General features: G+C 39.3%; 2 protein-coding genes across 6 annotated transcripts in view; one reads left to right on the top strand and one right to left on the bottom strand.

Annotated features, from left to right (window-relative positions):
- Positions 1–10,367, top strand: part of NBEAL1 (neurobeachin like 1) — a 75,454-nt gene extending 65,087 nt beyond the window's left edge. For 3 of the 5 annotated variants that reach the window (XM_083865471.1, XM_083865470.1, XM_083865472.1), the window contains 6 exons: positions 72–166; positions 738–854; positions 1,524–1,685; positions 2,769–2,917; positions 3,597–3,732; positions 6,321–10,367. In XM_083865471.1, the coding sequence (XP_083721597.1) occupies positions 72–166; positions 738–854; positions 1,524–1,685; positions 2,769–2,917; positions 3,597–3,732; positions 6,321–6,422 (761 nt within the window). In that variant the 3' untranslated portion in view covers positions 6,423–10,367. Of the gene's footprint in view, positions 1–71; positions 167–737; positions 855–1,523; positions 1,686–2,768; positions 2,918–3,596; positions 3,879–6,320 lie in introns of those variants that run through there. The other 2 variants (XM_083865469.1, XM_083865468.1) reach the window with 1 other exon arrangement.
- LOC310911667 (alpha-aspartyl dipeptidase-like) lies at positions 10,284–19,807 on the bottom strand. Its single transcript, XM_083865475.1, has 8 exons — positions 19,648–19,807; positions 19,475–19,563; positions 18,413–18,487; positions 17,802–17,881; positions 16,294–16,467; positions 14,781–14,840; positions 13,949–14,031; positions 10,284–13,412 (listed from the first exon to the last, which is right to left on the bottom strand). Exons 1-8 carry the CDS (start codon positions 19,746–19,748, stop codon positions 13,334–13,336), a joined length of 741 nt encoding a protein of 246 aa, XP_083721601.1. The 5' UTR covers positions 19,749–19,807; the 3' UTR covers positions 10,284–13,333.
- Positions 19,808–19,846: the final 39 nt, after the last annotated feature.

Below are 19,846 nucleotides of genomic sequence, written 5' to 3'. Positions count from 1 at the left end.
CACAGTGTCAGTCTGTGGGAAATTAGTCTTAATTACCCATGGGAAAACATTGTCTTCTTTTCTTTTTCTAGATATTGTGACCTGCTTGGCAATAGACCACTGTGGAATTCATTTAATTTCAGGCTCCAGAGATACTACCTGTATAATATGGCAAATAGTTCAGCAGGTGGGTTATTTAGGCATACTCCGAAGTACTTTCTGGATGTTTGAGGGTTTTTTGCTGTTTTTCTATTATGTTTTATTGATTTCTTTTCAGGTTTGTAGGGAAATAGTGCATTAAAATCAATTACCTTCGTAATTTTACTCTCATTGTCTTCTCTGAAATACTAAACATATTAGTTACTGTGTAGCTGAAGTGCACTGTTTTAGAAGCTCTCTTAAAGATTTCATAAATGATTTTCAGAGCAGGCAAATAAGAATTTTGCGCTTCTAGACAGTTTTTCACTCCTAGTAGTGAACAACTACAACTGCTTGCTGTTGTCCTTGCACTCCTGGACACCTGCAGGGATAGGAAGGAGTCAGCTAAGTAACATTGTCTCTTACACCCACACATAATTTTTGAGATTTCAGTAAGTAAGGTGTAATACATTGATATTGGAGTGGTGAGTTAGGCCTTTGGCTTTGGCCTCTGTCAAATACACAGCTCACACAACTGGTACTGAAGATACCAGAATTTCATTTTTTGTTTGTCCTTCAGCTGCAAGAGAATGTGTCATTGCACTTTTTGTTACTCTCAGGGAGGAGTGCCTGTAGGCCTGGCACCTAAGCCGTTACAGATCCTTTATGGGCACACTGATGAAGTTTCAAGTGTTGGCATTAGCACGGAACTGGATATGGCAGTGTCAGGATCCAGGGTAAGCACTTTCCTACTTCTCCATTTTTTTGCCTCTTCTCAACCAAGCTCAAACCATATAAGGTGTTTGAAGTAATACAAAAAAATAATACAAAAAAGTCATTATTTCACAATCTTTTTCTTCAGCCCTGTTTATCAAGAAGATATGTGCCATCCCCTTTGCTGCCTGCTTAAATCACACTGTCTCAAACTGCTATGCAGAGCATAGCCTCACCAGCTATGTGGTGTTGTTCTGAACAGAGGAGCTTTAATACGTGTGGACTTGCTTGGAGATTTTAAGCTTCTCATAGCCACAGTGTTCTGTTTGTTTCTTCCCTGTTGTGTTAACCCTGAAGGTTCTGTGCCACTTGCTCATGGTCTGCATTACTATACTGCACAGGCAGGCTGCTGAACTGTGGCTTTGTACTCCACGTAATGCTTACTCATCAATGTGACCTGTGAAATGAATGATTTGCTGTCTGTCCTCCCTCTTGCCCTACTTACTTTTTTTTTTTCATATGCCTATAGTACATGGTCTTAAGGGGAAGGCTTCTTTGTGCAGAGTTCCTAATGCTCAGGAATCCTTACCTTCCATTAAGGATTTAAGTGCTTTCAGAGTATTCCCCATATCCTCTGTATGTAAATCCTAAATGCTGTGATAACTCTCGTGCTGGATGTCACTCCCCTGCAGGACGGCACTGTCATTGTCCGCACTATTCGCAGAGGTCAGTACGTGAGGACTCTGCGACCACCGTGTGAGAGTTCTCTCCTGCTGACTGTTCCCAATCTGGCTGTGTCCTGGGAAGGCCATATTGTGGTCCACACCAGTGTGGAAGGAAAGACTACTCTCAAGGTACTTAAGTTTGTGGAAAGCCTCTGTTTCTGTCACTGAAGATTTTAATCATAAGTGTATCTAACTTTAATTTCCTGCAGTAATGAGGCTTTTTGAGCGTGCAGTGTCAGTTTCCATTCTAGAATTTTTTTAATTTTGTGAGCCAATTTGAGTGAAATTTGGTTAAAGGGTAAGTGACAGGCATATAGTGCTCCTGTGAGTTTCATGAAAATCTCCAAACACCTGCAACGAAGATGCTCAAGCATACAATAATAAATCTTCCTGGGAGAGCCACTTTGGACTGGAAAAAATAGGGGAAACAAGTTCCACAGTGCACAGAAACAGGCTTATAAGGGCACCAGTAAATTCTGGGTGCAAGATGCTCAGTGTCTACACAGTTTCTTAGTTTGAGATTGGAGATACAAGTATAAGTTTGTGTTTCTTGAGCAGTATAGTTGCTTTAATAATGTTAGAGTTGTTGTGATTTCTTTAAACATGGGAGATTTCTTGGAAAACAAATCTCTTTGGTGTAGGCATAGTAACTACATTAGGAAGATAGGGAGAGAAGAGATTCAAGGTAATGCCAGGCTGGAAGAACTTAAGATAGTTTTTTTTAGTTGTGTCTGTAATCCAACAAGAAGTCATTGGCTTGTCTAGAAAATGCTTCTGGATATAACTGTGGAAATATGCTTGTTTCCTTCTGCTTTTGGATTTGGGAGGGCAGGGGAGGGAACAATGGTTGTAGCAAGGCTCAAACTGAGTGCAGTCTTACTTTTTTCTTTCTTAACAAAAGTTCTTATAAAATAGGGACCAGAATATTAAATCCATGGATGTTTCCAGGAAATTTAGAATTGATTAAATGGAGTAAGATACTATAATGTTCCATCAAGAGGTAACTTCAAAAACTTCCATACAGGACCTTACCTCCATACACATTGAGTATGGGCTCACTACTCTTGTATCATTCAACAAGGAGGCTGTTGTCAGCATTACCATTTGTGTGGGTTGTTGCCAAATTAGTGCCTTTTAATGAGCAAAATATATAAGTACAACACTCTTTATCCTATCACTCCTCTGTGACATATTTATTTTTGATCTCCTCAGGACAAGAATGCATTACATCTCTATTCTGTTAATGGGAAATACCTGGGTTCTGAGACTCTGAAGGAGGAAGTGTCTGATCTGTGTGTAACTGGTGAATATATCGTGATGGGCAGCTTGCAGGGATTTCTTTCCATACGGGATCTCTACAGGTAATGTACTACCATTTTTACTGAGATACAAGTATAGAGGCTTATAGAGAAATGGCTTTGTAGTAAACTTGGCATGGTGCTATAGGTGATAGCTGTTGCTTTTTCTGTGTTTCCCTAAACAAAAATGTTTTTGGAGGAACTAAAAATAAAATAAATGGAGAAAAAATAAAATGAGAGGTTGTAACAGATCTCTTTCTTCCCAGACATTTATCCCAATTAAACACCTAGAACTGACAGGAGGAGGTGTCAGTTTGCAAACTGTGCTGATCCCCTGGTTAGTCACAGGGACCTCAGCAACTGCAGGATCAAGCCTCATGTAGTTCTGCACTGAGTTTTAAGCTCCACTTACTGCTTAGCTCTGTAGAGCTCCATTGCTCCTCAGAATGGGAGAGATGTCTATCACTTAGGCAGCATGGGACTAATGTCACTGTTCTTCAGTGAAAATGTCTTGGCTTACTGACTTAACCTATGCACATCTGTTCTTATTATTGAAGCTCTGTTTTGGCCTACAATTAGTTTTTACGATACCATTAGATAATTGAACCTGCAAATTATATCCTTGGGAAACTGTATTTTATAGTGCATCCTGTGGATGGCAATTTTACCTGTGTGTGATTTTTTGCAGTATGTGCAAGCAAATACATGATGTACTTCTCTCTGTGATTTTTGTTCTTTTCAGCCTGAGTCTGAGCATCTCTCCCTTAGCCATGAGACTGCCAATCCATTGCATTTCTGTCACCAAAGAGTACAGCCACATCCTTGTTGGCTTGGAGGACGGCAAGTTGATTATCGTTGGTGTTGGCAAACCAGCAGAGGTAAAACCCACCATCAAGAACTTTTTCTACCGAACAGTGGGAAGTTCACTTATTTCTGCTTTCCAGTTGAGCAAGAGGTCTCCTCTATGGCAGGGTAAATTTAAAAGCAAGTTTCAGTTTTCAGTGGGAAACAAGTAACTTTTGAGACTGCTCTACTGAAAATTCTGATTGAGATTCAGAGATATATAGGGATTGCAGATGGGAACCTCAGCTGGACTAACTTCCAGACTTTATCACTCACATCTGAATAAGCAAAGTCATAATAGCTAACCTTTTCTGAATGGGATAGTATTGTCAGCCTCTTCTTGATGAAATAATTTTCCAGAAGAAAATTGGAGATGAAAGAGAGCAAGCTACTTTCTTTATTTTTTTTATGATTTCTATCAGATATCTTTTAATATGCATTGATTGACATTGGGGAAAAAGGTATTATTTCTTTCTGTTGAGAGTCTCTAATGGCAATGCCCAAGGAATCACTTCTGTAGGTTTCCAGTATGCCTGTGCTCCATATGGTGAACATAAACTTGGTTGGTCCTGCATATGCAATATGAATTACAGAGCATCCATCTCTCAAATAGATATGCCCAAATTTTCCTGTGCAAAACGTAGTTTTTGCTTTAATTACTTCTTGTCATGACTTTAAAAGCACTTGAGTTAACTTAAAATTGCTTATTATCTTTATAACTCAATCTCTGTTGTGCTGCTATGTATTTATTTGAAATTGTGATTATCACTTTTGCATGATCTTTAGTACATGCCAGAAAAGTGTGTATTAATTCAATTTTATATTTTAAATGTGGAAACAGAGCAACTTTATTTGTCAGTATTTTTAAATGCTTTTGCTAGGAGATACATAGTTTAATATTGAAAAAAGGCTTCACACAATGGTAGTCTGATTTTGCTTGCACTGGATGTGGAGGGGAGCTTTCTACTGACTTTCAGTTTTCTATTGTAGAATTGAAAAAGAGATGATTATTATGTGGTTAAACATATGGTTGTAACAGCAGTTTTAAAGTCATTGTCATTTCTAAGCTTCCTATTCCATAGAAAAGATCTTTTGTAGACTGAAATTTGGCTGTATCATTAGACTGAAGGCTTTTTGTTTTCTTATTTTCATTTTTTAATCACATCTATTTTTCTAACTATGCAGAAAGTGTTGTTTCAAAGACTGGATTCTTTTTCTGCTTATAGAGGCTTTCCAATGACTTTTTTTCCCAGGATTTTCTGTTTACAGATCAGATGATATGCAAGCTTTATCTGTGTAAATAGTTTGTTTGTTTTTTTTAAACACAAACATATAAGAAATAACATTATGTCCCAGATTTTCTAGTTTTCTATAATGGCATCAATCAATATATTTGAAAAGTGTGTGTATGTGGGGTGTTCATTTGTTGAATGACTTACTTTTAGTTTGGAAGGAATGTGTTAATTCCTGGAACTTTATCCATATAGAGAAGACAGTGTTGTAGTTTTGGCTTTCAGTGGTAATACTGATCCTTAGGACAGAGGATTGGATCCTTAGCACAGACTTGCTTTAATGTGCAAAAAGTGAAATGCTGCTTGGTATTAAGATTGGCCTTTAGTGTTTCTGCACTGACAGTACCTATGGAGTAAATAAACACTTTTGTATTTTTAACCATTACTTAGCTGTTTTGGATGTTGCAGAATTCTGGGCAGTTATCAGTTGTTAGTGTTAATCCTGGTCAGTGCTGTGCCTTTTCCAGAACACTGCTGCTGTGCTGAGACAGTTCTGAAGCAGCTTACATTTGTAGTAGTAATTGTGAGGAACCATTCTCAAACTTGAAAAGGCATGGATCTTCTTTACTGAACTGCAAGGAATTTCAGAACCTAATCAGCTGCCAGGCTGATCACTACTGGCCAATCATCAACCTTGTGTTTAGGTAATTAAGAGTTTCTTACAAACTATTGTCAGATTGCACACCTACCAGATGCTGGATTTAATATGGCCTCTGGTTGCTTGTTATCTGTCTTATCCTGTGGAATACTCACTATGAATTACTTCTGCTTTAAACATTCCTCTGAACACTTCACCCAGGATCTTTGGAAGACTGTATAAATTTAACACCAGGAGATAACCTTTCTCTTTTTCCTTTATTCTGCTATCACTGTCCTGCATCTTGGCTGTTTTTCTTTTTTCCACTTCTAGCAATTTCTGTTTGAAATCTCTAAAATAAAATGTCCTTTCTTCTCATTTGATTCATTTTTGCTTGGCATTCACCTCTTCTTTTCCCTTCCTATCTAAATAGCGATCTAAACACTCTTTCTAAGCCGTTTGAAGTAGGTTAAGCATATAAGTACACATTAGTGGGTAATATCCCTTTAACTGTTCAAAATCAGAGAAGACTGTGGTTTTTGTTAGTGTTTTGTGTCTTGTTTTTTGTCAGTCCCAAGAATCATCCCTAAGTGTAACTTTTAGTTTATTTTCAAAAAATTTTTGTTGGTATATTTTGTTTATACAGTACATTGTAGTGTCTGCATTTCACCAGATTCAGTGTCTGAATTCCTTTTTAATTTATCCACCTTATCCCTTCCCCCTCCTTTTGTTTCTCTGAATTACTTTTAAACAGATGCGCTCAGGTCAGCTTTCCCGAAAGCTGTGGGGATCAAGCAAACGGCTCAGCCAGATCTCATCAGGAGAGACTGAATATAACACTCAAGATCCCAAGTGATTGCTGCTTCTACCTTCTCTCATGGATTCCAGAAAGATGTTTAATCTTTTGGTCACTTTAAATGTATAAATATGTTATTAGGGCTTTGATTCTTAAGTCTGTTGAGAAGAACCTATGGTAGAGGTATAGTAGTAAGCATATGTACTCATGCAAGTTAGCTTGCTTGCAGATCTGTCCTGAACTGTGTTGACTGGTTCACAGCAAAATCCCTCTCTCAACAGCTGCTAAAACTGTGTTTTGGGAGGGCTAAAAAACCCCTGAACAATCCCCCCACAAGTCTCCAAACCCTCAGATTACTAATTGAATTTAAGATAAGTAGCATTTGATTTAAAGCCAGTAGGGCCAGATGCTCCTTGATAACAAACAAGATATTTGGCTTTGCTTTGACAACACTGTTATTCCCCACTAAATTGAAACTCTGGTAGTTGCAATGGTTGGATTCAGAATTGGATAGAAAATGGTTACGACCTTTTCAATGCATTCATTAGCCTAATGAACTTTATTCAATTTGTTTGTGTAGATGGATGTTGCTCTCTTCTTCTGTGTAGTTCCAGTTTTAGGCTGTTCTGCAAGGAACATCTGTGTTGCACTACTTTATCAGAAATTGTTTTAAGTACAGACATGAATAACTTCAAAGGAGTTGGAGGTGGTGAAGGAGCTGAAGGAGGTAGGAAATATTGCTGCTGAAAATTATTTATATTGTTAAGTAAACTTAAGACATACACCAAGAAATCCCATTATATATTTAATATCTTGCAGAAATACCCAGGAAGACTTATTATCTATATTGGTCAAATATCAATCTGCTTCATTAGTAAGGCAACTCCTGCAAACAAAAGATAAATTTCCACTGCAGAATCATTATGCAACATTGCAGCACAATTCAATTAAAAATAGCACCTGTTTGTTTCTTGGCTTGGTGTTCACCAAACCAGTTGTTAGCCATATTTTTTTTCTGTAAAAATAAGCAGGGAAAAACAGATGATATATCTATTTTCAAAATGCATTTAAGACCTGGTAAAAGAAAATATCAGATCCTTATGTGTTCTGTATCCAATTATCCAATTGCTTACAATGTTTTGGAGAAGCCATTACTGATTTTTTTTGTTTGTTTAGCAATACATGATGGTAGAAGGGTGTGTGTTCTCCTATCAATCTGATATTTTTCTAATATTACTGATTGAAATGATAAACCCTATACTGTTAGAAAAGCTAGGTGCTGAGGGAAAAATACACATTTCCAGATCAGCATGTGAAGGGGTGTGTGTGTATGTGTATATATGTGTGTGTGTGTGTATATATGTATATTCATGTATGTATTAAAAGAAGAAAATCAATCCCATGGGGTGAGGGGAGCACAGATACAAGGCAGGTGTAAGTGATTGTTAGCTACTATGTTTCCTTTTGGGTCCCCCTTTCTTCCCTCTGCCATCGCTTTTCTTGTTATTTTTTATTTATTTATTGAAATGAATGTGTGTTGTATCTCTCATAAATGGTATCAGATATTCCCTGTGGCTGGGGATTTGTTGAACTACCTGAGGAACATAATATATAATCTCATTTCATTAGCTTTTAAGCACAATATTTATTAATTTTATATGAATAATAATACCCTCCTTACCCTTGCTAAAGGATAATCTTTACAAGTTATGTTAGTCTCATTCAAACTGATTTCTCCTCCTCACTTTCTTTACTGGAAAAAAAATCCCTCTTGATGGCTGATTGGTGTACTTTGTAAAGAAAGTTCTGTTGCATTTTCTTAACTTTTGTAAATGAAATAATAAATCAGATTAGTGAACAAGTGGGTCTATGCATAGTTGCAATATTCTGCCTAATCACTGTGACAGACTGGATTGTCTGGAAAGTTAGGAGAAAATAAGAATTATTTTCCTGAGTCACTTGCCAAGAGAGGATTAAACTTCCAAAAGTAGAGTGGTGTGGGTTTTTTCATACTCCATGTATGTAAAAATAAAAAAGTAAATTGACCCACGTCCCGTATTTTCAAATAAGCTATAGAGAAGTGAAAAACACTATTTTTAATCAATTACCAATCCAGTAAGAATACTAAGGATGCTGTGGAAGTATTAAGTTTGTTCATGAGAATGTGAAGTATGTTTGTCCATTACGATTTCATGAAGAAGGGATTTCAGGGGAGCTCTTCAGAGAGTAGTTTAGAAGTATTTCAGCTCGTAGTGAGAGATCTTTCTGTGTTAGGGGAGATTGAAAAAACTCAGTTGAGCGATTGAATTGATGGGTTTTATATGTATGCATAAATGTTGTGTTTAAATGCATAGACAAGGCTAAGTGTTTATTTGGAGGGGAAGGGGGCAGGAAATTACCATGTTTTAGCCTATGAGAATCAAGTGCAAAAAGGAAGATGGGTCTTATGTAGTGTTTGGTGGGAGCACAGTTTTTATTGTCAGTTGCACAGAGCGGTTTGCATAGACATTTGAAAACATGCTATTGTGGGTTAGGTACGTTTATGCAACAGCTGAATTAACATTTTTAGTAGTTCAATATTAATACCAAATACAGTGTGTCAGTTTAAGTAAAATATAATGTTGCAATAATTGAAATAGTTTATGATTAAGACCTTTGACATTTAAATACCATAATTTCAGTGCATCACAAGCACTGGGTGATCATCACAAATACCTGGGACAGGTTTAAATGTGGACATTCTTGGGCTCTCAAACTCAAGGCTAGTCTGTGCTCGGTACAAAGCAGCAGAATGAGGAGAGGGCAGGTGAGCTCTGAGCTGCTTTATGCCCCAGGTGGAATGGCAGCATCCATGGCCTTTGAATCTGAATCTGGTCCTTGGGGTAGGAGGTGTACACCATCACACTTGGCATACTTGCCAGAGGCCATCTGGAAGGACCTCCAGAGCTCTGAAGGTGTGCACTTTGCCTTTATTTAAAGCTAGCTTTAAAGAAAAGATGAGTTGTAAGTGTGAGCATTAGCTGGTATGTTGTTTCTTTTAGGTTTACCTTATTTAAATACAAAGTAGACAATAATGTTTAAAAATAGAAAATAATTTTTCTGATCCGCATTTAGGTCACTTGAATTGCAGCCTGTTGTGCAGTGCACTGTGAATTGGTGAACTGACTTTCATAATTCTTTGATTTCCTCAAGTCAATAAAGTTTAGGATCCCATTTTGTTTTTCAGGTAGCGTTGGTGAAATAAGATTCTCCTTTGGTTTTGATCAAAGATTTGTTTAGGTGTAAAAGGTAAAGTTTTGAGATGAGATTATTCCAATGAGAAATTTAGAACAAACAAGTCTTAAGTGACATTTGTTTCATGGCACTACATTTGTCAAGATTTCTTTGTGATGTCTTCATTTGTTTAATTTTTGGAACAACTCTAATAATATTTATCAAAGCTTAAGTATGCTTACCTTTGAAGATAAGTAAGTAGGAGTGTAAATATATATATCTAAAAGAAACTGAAAATGGACTTACTTTTCATACCTGTATATAAGTGAGATCAAGTAGTTAGCAGTATTAACTTCTTCGTAGCACAGTTTTGAACTTGCGTACCAAAGGATATTTAGAAGACATGTCTCTTTTATTTCAGGTGAAATGTTTGTTAAATTTCTCTAGATCAATTTATTTATAATTCTTGATAGTATTTTTAGTTGTCTTTTTAGCTGTAGTGAAGAATCCCATCTAGTCTTTGCTGGGTTTGAACTATACAAGCATACACGAAGTGAAATGCTCTTCAAGTTAGCATCTGACTTAGGTAAATTTTTCTGTACCAATATACTTATCATAGGGTATCTAGAACCCACGTCTTCTATCAACCGTGTACCTTACCAGCACAACATAACAATCCCAGTCCTAAAGTAACTGCATTTGTCCTGATGGTTAATACACATTGTGGAAATTAGGTTTTTGTAGGAAAATAATTGATTGATATTAAAAAAAAAAAAAAAAAAAAAAGAAAAAAGTCAACAAAAATCAACAAAACAAAACAAAACCACCCTAACCCCCACAACTTCACCTCCAAAAAAACCAAACTTAGCCACATCCATATTACAATTGTTTTGCTAATCTACAACATTGATTTAAACAAGTTTCTCCTCTTGCATACCTCCGATCATGCATATTATCACAAAACAGGTCTGTCAGTCTTCACAGGCTTTAAATAGCCAAGTCCATTGGCTGTTTTATAGGGATCCCCTTGAAAATTGTATTTCTTTGTCCTTTAAATAAGTGCAAAGAACTAAGTTTCTGCACTGGAAAAATTATGTATGGGACTGGTAACATCAGTCTGCTTTAAAGTAGTCCTGCAGGAATGATAAATTTATTTTTGTAATACACAGATCAGGTAGGTATTTTAACTCCTGCTTTAGTCAATGGAAGCTATATACCTCACTTCCCTAAACCATGTCTTCCTCCTCTCCGTATCCTTTGCAAACCTTTCCCAGTCCTAATTAACAAAATCATTAAAGATAAGCAAAGGAACCAAATGCTGCACAAAGCTTTTACTGTGTACGTGTATGTAGTTGAAAATGTTTATCTATATACAGATTATAGAATGGTAGGGAGCTTTAGAGCTAGAAGGGGTACAGAGATGTCAATCTCCTCCTGCTCATATATTGAGAGTCTCTGTAGACACATGATCTGTATTGTCACCTGGAACATTCCTGTCTTCCACTGCTAAAGGCACCTTGCTGACTATGTTTAAATGCTGAGCCAAGGTGCTGTGAATATTTGTTTTCCTCTTTCAAAGAATTAAAAGAAAAGAAGTGTGCACATATAAATGCATCTCCTAATGTGAGCCTAGGGCCTGATCTAATAAATATTGTTATGTGAAAGCACTACATAGGGTTATATTTATTTGAATGGAAATTCAAGCATGTACTTCAGTGGTTTCTAGGTCTTTTTATGCTTTCTGTCTTAAAAGCTGTGTTGGTTTTGGCTGCAAACATGACACTTGTTGGTAGTCTCCTTTTGGGGAGAGTAAGTTTCCATGGTATAATTTACATGTGAGTACATTGTATGCCAATGTTAGAGTCAACTGAAGTGTTTGGAAGATGTCTTTCCCTTCATTCCAAGGAGCCAATCTTACTATTACTAAATTGCCCTTGTATGCACATACTTTTGAAGGAAGCAAGGGTTTTCTAAAAAGATAAATACAGTTAAAAAATAAATTAAATTGGTAAAACCCTGTTGTTCCCTTCTTCAGTGTTCTAATCATCAGATGCCTGAATGTAAAAATGCCTCTGAATGGCACCATAGCATGTTCTGCATTTCAGTTGAGTGCCGTTCACCTCACTGCAGTCTTGAACACCCCATATGTGAGGAACTGCTTGCAGTGTTTAGTCCAAGGTAGCCTTTGTTCAGTTTTAACTCCCCTTTTTGCTGTGCATCTGTGGAAGAAGAGTGATGTGTTTTTCTTTTAGCTGCCATTTACCTAAGTGGCCCAAATAAAACAGGTGTTTCAATTGTTTTCAGTAGAGATCATTCAGTGTGTGTTCTTCCTAGTTTTGTCCAGTGGAATTGAGAAGTTTGGCAGGTATTTCTAGAGTTTAGGTCTGTAGTTACACTCAACACAGACAATTTCATCACACATCTTCTGCCCCAGAAGCAGATTATTATGATTGTCAGTATAGATTACGGTTTAAAGCTGCTAAGGTGTTTTGAGATTGGAATATAAAACATCCAGCCATATATATCATAGATCTAACAGAACTTGGAGGCCACTTGTTTATTTAGCTTCCTATCTAGTCAGTATTTTCCTCTCAAGGGAGGCGTATCTTTTGCCTTGAAATAGCTTTAAAATAAACTTAAGTCTTGCACCTGACAATACTACTTTAATCATACACAGCTGTGAGCTGTTTCTTAAAGAAAGCCATGAGGGGAGAAAGGAATTCCAGAAAAACTTGCAATACATATTCTGATTTTGCAGGAGCAGCTTAGTACAAGATTAGAGAAATGCTGCATGTGAGACTTAACCTCCCTTTGGTCAGTGTTGTGATGCTACTCAGTTTGCCTGATGAATTTCTGCTGCCACTAATCGGGGTGGAAGCAAAGACCTTACAGCAACAGTTAACCATATCTTCTGATAATTCTTACAGATTGTGCAATTATGTGATTACAAATGGATCTTTAAATGCCAAAAAATGCCTTTTTAAAGAGTTAAATGTTAGTTCTAAGGAGTGTTGGAAATAGCTACTTTCAGAAATGAGCCTTCAGGCACTGTAATGAACTTGCTGTCTGTCTTCTGTGCAATATCTTTTTCCCTCTGGGTGCTTTAAGAGTATACTGTATGTCTTACTTTGTTTTGATCAATATGTTTTAAGAGTGTGTATATTGGCTAATGATGGATTTTTTCCTGTACAGCATGGTGGAAGATGTTTTAAAATTTTGCACTTTTCTAGGATTTGCAAGTTTGTAACCTGAAAATTTTTAACATGCACACTTTTGTACATAATTAGCATTGTATATATTTGAGTCTGAAGCAAATAAAAGTAACTGAATGCATAACTTCTCCCTTTATTAATAGCACAAAAATTAAACTAAGTGTGGGAGCACACAGAATGAACAATTCTTTTATTTAGCAGGTAAAAGCAGGCAGTGGGAACAGCTGACTCAGTGTCCTCCTGTCTTAATTGTGTTAAGGCAACTTTTTTTTTGGTGGGGAAGGAATCAAAGTGGATATGTGACTGTACAAGCCTCTTCAGGCTTTGAATAGCTATGATTATCCAAGTATTGCAATAAAACCTGTCTTTTTGCTAGGAAGGTGATGTCCAAGACATGCATTGGGGTGAGGAAAAGAGTCCACTAATGCACATTTATCTTTATTTATAAAGCTGAAGTTCCCCACCCACCCTGGGACTACAAGCATCTCTTTTGTTCTTCCTCACTGTCTTCTCCATATAGTAACTTCTGCTGCAGAATATGGAAGGCTACGGATTGAGGGGCTTGCTGTCAGTCAGGAGGAAACTGAAATCTGTTCCAGGCTCATGTTCAGTTGGTTTCTTACCCCTGCAAACAAGACAAACCATGCTGTGAACTTCAGTGGGAGGTGGGACTACTCTGCTTCTATCTGTTACTAGGGATGGATCAAGGCACCCTTTTTCCGAACAAGAGAGTTTTGACTCCCTTTTTTGCCTACATCATGTGACATTTATTTTAGATTTCCTAATAGTGTCCATGTAATTCTAGATATAGATTCCCTTGTTCTGGAGTTCAGTGCATTAGGGCCAAACTGGAATTTCCCTGGCTTTCAATAAAGGAGCTGGTTATTGGGGCTCTTTCTGTGAAAGGTAACTGGAATTTGGAAACGTAAGTATCAATGGAAGCGATGCCAAAGCATGCACTGGCTAAGTCAGACATCCTTTAGAGTGCTGTGGGCTCCTTTGGAGCATTAAACAATACTCACATTTTCCCCAAAGAGAAATGGAGCCAAGGGGTTAAGTAAACTTCTGATGTGGGGGACAGGCAGCATGTGCCAGGAGTCTAACAGAAGCCTCTTTTCCTTTCTGTCTGAAGGAGGATATCAATTCAAGTGAAGCATTTACCTCAAAAACAGACGTGCTCCTGTCACTCCTTGCAGCGTGGCTTTATCTCCTTCCACTAACAGCATCGTACCCTCCCGCAAGCCCTGGTGGAGGTGAAAACATTTAAAATTATGTTCAAGTGAAAGGGTAGAATGCTTGTCACAAGCAGGCCAGTCTTAGTGCCACCATGGCTACAGACTAAACCTTCTCGCTTACCTAACAAAGAGGTAAAGACAAAATTTTATGTCAGTTATCTTGTTTTAGAAGTTGATTTTCTTGTTTATTTCAGTGTACACTCTTAAAGGAGAAACCGGAGGAGAGGAAACTGTTTTCTACCCCAGTTATTCTTAGATCCAGTTTGGGCTGAGCAACAGTCAGTTGGGTTTGTTAGTTGCACAGACTATGCTACAAGATCAAACACAGGGACAGGAAATGTAGGGGTCCCACTTCTCCAGACAGACATAATGAAATTACATAGACACTACTGAATGTGCAAATTCAGAAACTGTATTACAGAGATTAAAGTTAAAGGTATCTGGGGGAGTTTTGTACCATATTCATGCACACCACCCCCAATACACAATATATGGTGGCCAGTGACTGGGAAGATCAGAGCTGCCTAAAATAGCATTGAGCAACACTGACAGGAGTCTGCATTTCATTGGCCCTAACCCGTTTTCTACAGTGAGCAATATCCAAGGCTGAAGCTCTTAGCAGAAATACAATTATCATTCCAAGCCATGGTTCTGTAAGTCTTGACAGGCAGGGAACCCACACTGAGAGCCAGCATGAATGCATTTAAAATTTTTATCTTTATCATGCTACAGCTTTCTGATGGAGAACTACTACTCACCAGAACTGGAGGGGTGTTTGGTTCTTCATGATACTGGCGGATTCTTTCCTCTCTTGTCTCCTGCCAATAATGAGCAGAGATTTAGCTTCCCAGGCCATAAGGTAGGATTTGGAGCTATCCAGGCAGCATGACATAAGACAATTTCATAACATTAAACAAAGCAGACACTTCCCCTCAAGCACAATGAGCTGGCAGGATTGGCTCTTAATACATATGTATTTTACTCTTCATCACTAGCAGCTATTTACTGCAGGTTGATCAAACAGAACTCACAGTCCCAACCCTGAAAAGCCTAAAACTTACTTCTGCTCAGTTCATTCTTTTTTTTTTTTTTTTTTTCCTTAATTAGAACTATCTGTGTGTGCAGAGGTAGTACTAATACTACCAGGAAGGTGGTAGAAGCAAATGCCTGAGGTGCTACCTTTGTGAAAGAGAGTAGTGAATCATGGAGTTTCAGTGATTAAGTATTTGCTTGTTTGCCTTCAAGTAGGTATTACACAGAAGAATTTCCTTCTGTGAACAGCTCTGTCATGTTTCCTGAGGTTTGCTGCTGAAGTAATCAACAGCAAAGAAATAAAAACGGGAACACAGCTGGGACTTGGTACAGCACAGAGCTTCTAGCCTCCTCTGAGAGAAAGAGCAGAAGTTATTTATAGGGAATAGACTGCCTGCTTATCTAGTGACAAGCTGATTAAATGAATACCGACAACTTCTTCTAAATTCTAGAAGCACACCCATATCCACCATCTCTTCATTGTTCCCTAATCCTTAATACTTCCTGTAACCATGGAATTTTGATTACAAGGAGGAAAGTATTAGGTTGTTAAAGGATGCACCACACAGCTTGTTCCCTGAGCAATTAGCTGACATGCTATGCAAGAAGGAGCTCCTCCCCACTGTATGGAAATCTGTCTTTGTGCTTGATGGCTGAAGTGTTTTTCTTTCAGCTATAGTGCATGTGCTCGCTCTGTACTGGACATTACAGGCTGTGCTCCCTGCAAGGATGCCAGTGCCCTGATACATTCTTACACAACAACTCTATGAATCTCAAGATCTCCCTGGTCTGATCATTTCTTCAGACTTTCAGATATTTAAGCCTCTTAGTCTATGTTTAAGTTAGGTCTTCCCAAGCAGCAGGTAAGATAGAACTTTCCAGAACCACAGTGCTTTGCAACTTAACGCTTAAGGTTTTTGGGGTTTGTTGTTTTTGTTTTTTTTTTTTTTTTAATTCCCCCATTTCATGCCAGATATCAAGCATTTCAACATTATTTCAGACACTGCAGAGCTTATGTTTGTGAAAAACACTTTGTTCAGTAACACTGTTGCCAACTCCTCTTCCCAAGCAAAGTTAAGTTTTAGGAGGAAGTAAAGTGTTATTACCTCATTGGCATTTACAGTTTCTATAGGGAGCAGCTGTTTGACATTCTATAGCATTGTAGGGCCTCAAAAATGTACACTCTTTTTACTCCTCCACACCTTGGTCACTCTGCTAGTTCTGGTGTGCTTTACTTACACCCATGTGAGTGCTTTTAGTGTCTGGGTCCAGGTAGTGGGGGTTAATATTAAAAGGAACTAATCCTAGAGCCTTCAGGGAAGGTGGATAAACAATTGGCATGTCATTGGTAGTATTGATGCTGATGGTAGCAACGTTCGTTCCTGCACTGGATCCCATGTAAGGAATACCATCCTGAAAGACAAAAGCAATGATTAGTCTGCAGTATCACAACTAGGAACTCAATTTTATAGCATCTTCTATCAGTGTCAGACTCATCAGTCAGATCAGACTTAGTCCTTCTAGCTCATCTCACTGCTAACTTTACTGATGAAAAGCAGAACAAGAATTCATGTTCTGAGGTGGGCAGTAGCTTCTGTGTCAGAGAAGTAACTGCTTCCTGCCTTGCACTCAAAACTCTGTGACTCCCCCCAAGAGAGAACTTACCAGGCTGTCAGTGCATGTTGGACTTCGCTATTAAGAGGAGAGACTTGCCTCTATTGCAGTTACAGGAAATATCTGAACTGGCTTTTAACCAGCTTCTGAAGAGAGTAGACCCTCAGAAGCTCAGTGCAATGTTGTCACAGCATCAACTTACCAGTACCATGACCAGTTTAGCACTGTTTAGGTATTAGTACTGAGTACTATGCAGTACATAGAAGAATGCTGCACAAATATGCAACTATACAGGTAATGATGAGCAATTTGTAAAAACAGAGCTGTCTTGAGACAGCTCTGTTATAACCAAGTAGTAACTGGTAATTTGGACATTTTCTGGCTTTCATTCCCACAAGAGACGTTGAATTTCTATATATTAAGATAAACTTAGCTGACTTTTATTCTTGGCATCTGGCCTTACTGTGGCTTGTATAAATCTGCATAAAGTCATTTGCAATTCCACATTGCTAAGGAATACCTTGCTTCTAATCTCCTCCAGAGATGGTATATCTTTGCTGTGCCTTAGGAGAGTCACCAGCTAGACTGGTGCTGCTGACCAGAGGGGCTCAATGGCACTCACACCTCTCAGTTCCAAGGAGATACAAAAATTACGTAATTTTTTCAACATCAACAGGACACTGTCTAAAAGGCATGTATGGATCCAATTTTATCACCAGTTCATTAGGAGACAACCTGCAAGACGAACACATCTATATCAATAAGATAAAAAGTGGACATCTCAAGCTGAAAAACAGGGTTTCTGGACACAGATTAAATCCTGAACTGGTCTTTTGACTAGTATTTTCAGGGATTTACTTCTAGGGTTCTATGTAGCATTGTACATCCCAAGGTCTTGCAATCCAGCATCTAGAAAACTGCTCTAGGAAGACAGACTGCTGACTTTAAGTCTTTTCAGTGACTCAATGACAGACTTATTTGGCCATGGTTTTCAGTTCACCAGGTTGTTTGAGATGGCTTGACATTTTGAAGTGTATTAGAGACAAAAATGCAAAATCAGCTTGGATTTGTCTGAACAAAAGCTCATGCATGAGATCCTGCCATTCAGACTTGGCCAGAAGCTGTAGTTTTACCTCAAGAACTCTCTTCCTGATCTCATGTATCAGACTGTTGTCATAAAGAGCTTTCAGGAGACGAAATGTGTTCCCACCTCCTGCAGAAAGAAAGTTCAGCTTATTTAACATGCTTTCACCATCAGTTTTAATTGAAGCCTTTACAAACTTGGCAGGTGCAGGGCAGTATTCTGCTTTGAGAAGCAGTAAAACCAGAAGCTTCAGAAGAAAGGTCACTGGGCAGGCCACGGGCATGCCCTGAGTTGTCCTTGTAAGGCTGCCACGGTCTGACAGTGACCTCTCTTCCAATACCCAGGACAATGGTATTAGGACTAATGATGATAAAGTGATGATACAGCTAAAGTGATGATACAGCTGTTATGATCATGTTTTTACACTGAGGTACTGTTGAAAATAATAATTTGAAATTTACTGGACATGAAGTTCTATTAATAAAACTACTTCCCAGGCGACCACTAAATTTAGGGTCTTTGGGCTCCCAAGTACTGTTTTCTGTAGTTTCTAATTACTAGGCCTAACTGCTTAGTTGTTGGTCTTCAGTGCCACCTCTGAGCAGGACTAATCCAGTGCCCTATATAAACCTTCATTGGGGAGTAAGAACTAAAACTTACTGATAAATATTGCTTCAGATTTCCTTATGGCTTCCACTGGATCACAAGATTCATGAATGCTGTCCAGCCCATAACCTTAAATGAAAAAGTATTTACCTTTGCCACGTCAGTTTGGTGGAAGAATGTGATACATTCAATCCCTCCCTGCCCACCTCCTCCAACCCTGAGCCAAATGTTTCAACCAGGGAAATTTCTCTGGAACTGTACAACATAACACAGAACGTTTATCCTATACTACTACAGGGCGTCGGCATCCAGGCTTACAAAAGGAAATGTTTGTTTTGTGGATATATGCACTCAGTGTCTGGGAACAGAGCATTTCACTCAGCAGGTGCAGGCCAAGGCACAATATCCTGTTGAGCATTACCAGGTAACTAGAAAATGAGGAAAAAGCTGTTAGTCCTCAGCTTGACTGTGCTGAAGTCCGACAGGATGTGTTGGTTCTAGCACTGCTTGTGCAAATACCTGATATGAGTATTGTTTCTGTTGAAATGTCACTGAGTACAGGAAGTGTCAAGAGAGACAGAAGAACAGGGGCATTTGATAGCAGCAATCTTCCTGCAAGTCAAGGAGCAAAGTGCTGCCCAAGAAGTGAGTACTGATTAGTACACTATGAGTGTAGTAATGATTATTACTACACTAACGGGTCCAAAGTTACCCTCGACAGTGACAGATACTAGGTGGAGGTCTCCCTGTAGGTTGCTCTGCAGAGATCTTTGCTCCAAGCAAAGTTCAGCTGCTGTCCATCATATCTGGCTCCTTGATGTGCTTTAACTAATGGTCTTCACTTAACACCAGTGGTGGCACAGGTTAAGCAGAGGTTTAAGATAGATGGGAAGAAATGTTCCCTCATGTGATTAAGGAGGATAAAAAGATGCCACTGAATAGTTAGGGATAAACTCTTCCTCCCCGGAGTGGGTAGAAGTGCTTGCAGGAGGATGGCCTCCGGGAGAAACATCTCCTTCCAGGCAGAAGTCCGCAGCCGCCTCCTGCTGCCCGCTGCCCGTCCCGCAGCAGCCCAGCCCAGCCCAGCCCGTGTGCCCGGCGGTGCTCCCGCCTTACCCAGGCTTTCAAACTTCTCCCTGGCCGTGCGGGCGTAGGCGTCGCGGTCGTGCAGGGCGTAGGGGATGAACAGCACCCGCTTCACCTTCCTGGGAGAGGAGAGGAGAGGGGAGAGAGCGGTGTGCGCGGCGGGGCGGGGGCCGGGCGCTCCCGCAGCCCCGCACGGCGCTTACTGCCCGAGGAAGCTCTGGATGTGCTGCTGGCAGTGGCCCAGGTACCCCCCTCCGTGCAGGGTGGAGTTGGAGATGAGCAGCAGGCGCCGCGGGCCCCCCATGCCGAGCCGAGCCGAGCCGAGCCGAGCCGAGCCGAGCCGAACTGAGGCGCTCCCGGCCCGGCCCGGCCCGCCCCTTCCTGCCCCGCCGGCGGCCCCGG

This window comes from Zosterops lateralis, assembly GCF_965231275.1.
Source record: "Zosterops lateralis genome assembly, chromosome: 7".
NCBI classification, from domain to species: domain Eukaryota; kingdom Metazoa; phylum Chordata; class Aves; order Passeriformes; family Zosteropidae; genus Zosterops; species Zosterops lateralis.
The sequence above is the reverse complement of the archived record's forward strand: the minus strand, read 5'-3'. Positions and strand labels throughout refer to the sequence as shown.

Coding starts and splice junctions, on each gene's coding strand:
- LOC310911667 (XM_083865475.1), bottom strand. CDS start 19,748: ATGGGGGGCCCGCGGCGCCTGCTGCTCATCTCCAACTCCACCCTGCAC. Junction 19,564..19,647: donor ATCCAGAGCTTCCTCGGGCA/GTAAGCGCCGTG, acceptor CTCCTCTCCCAG/GAAGGTGAAGCGGGTGCTGT. Junction 14,841..16,293: donor CTAAAAGCACTCACATGGGT/GTAAGTAAAGCA, acceptor CATTATTGGCAG/GAGACAAGAGAGGAAAGAAT.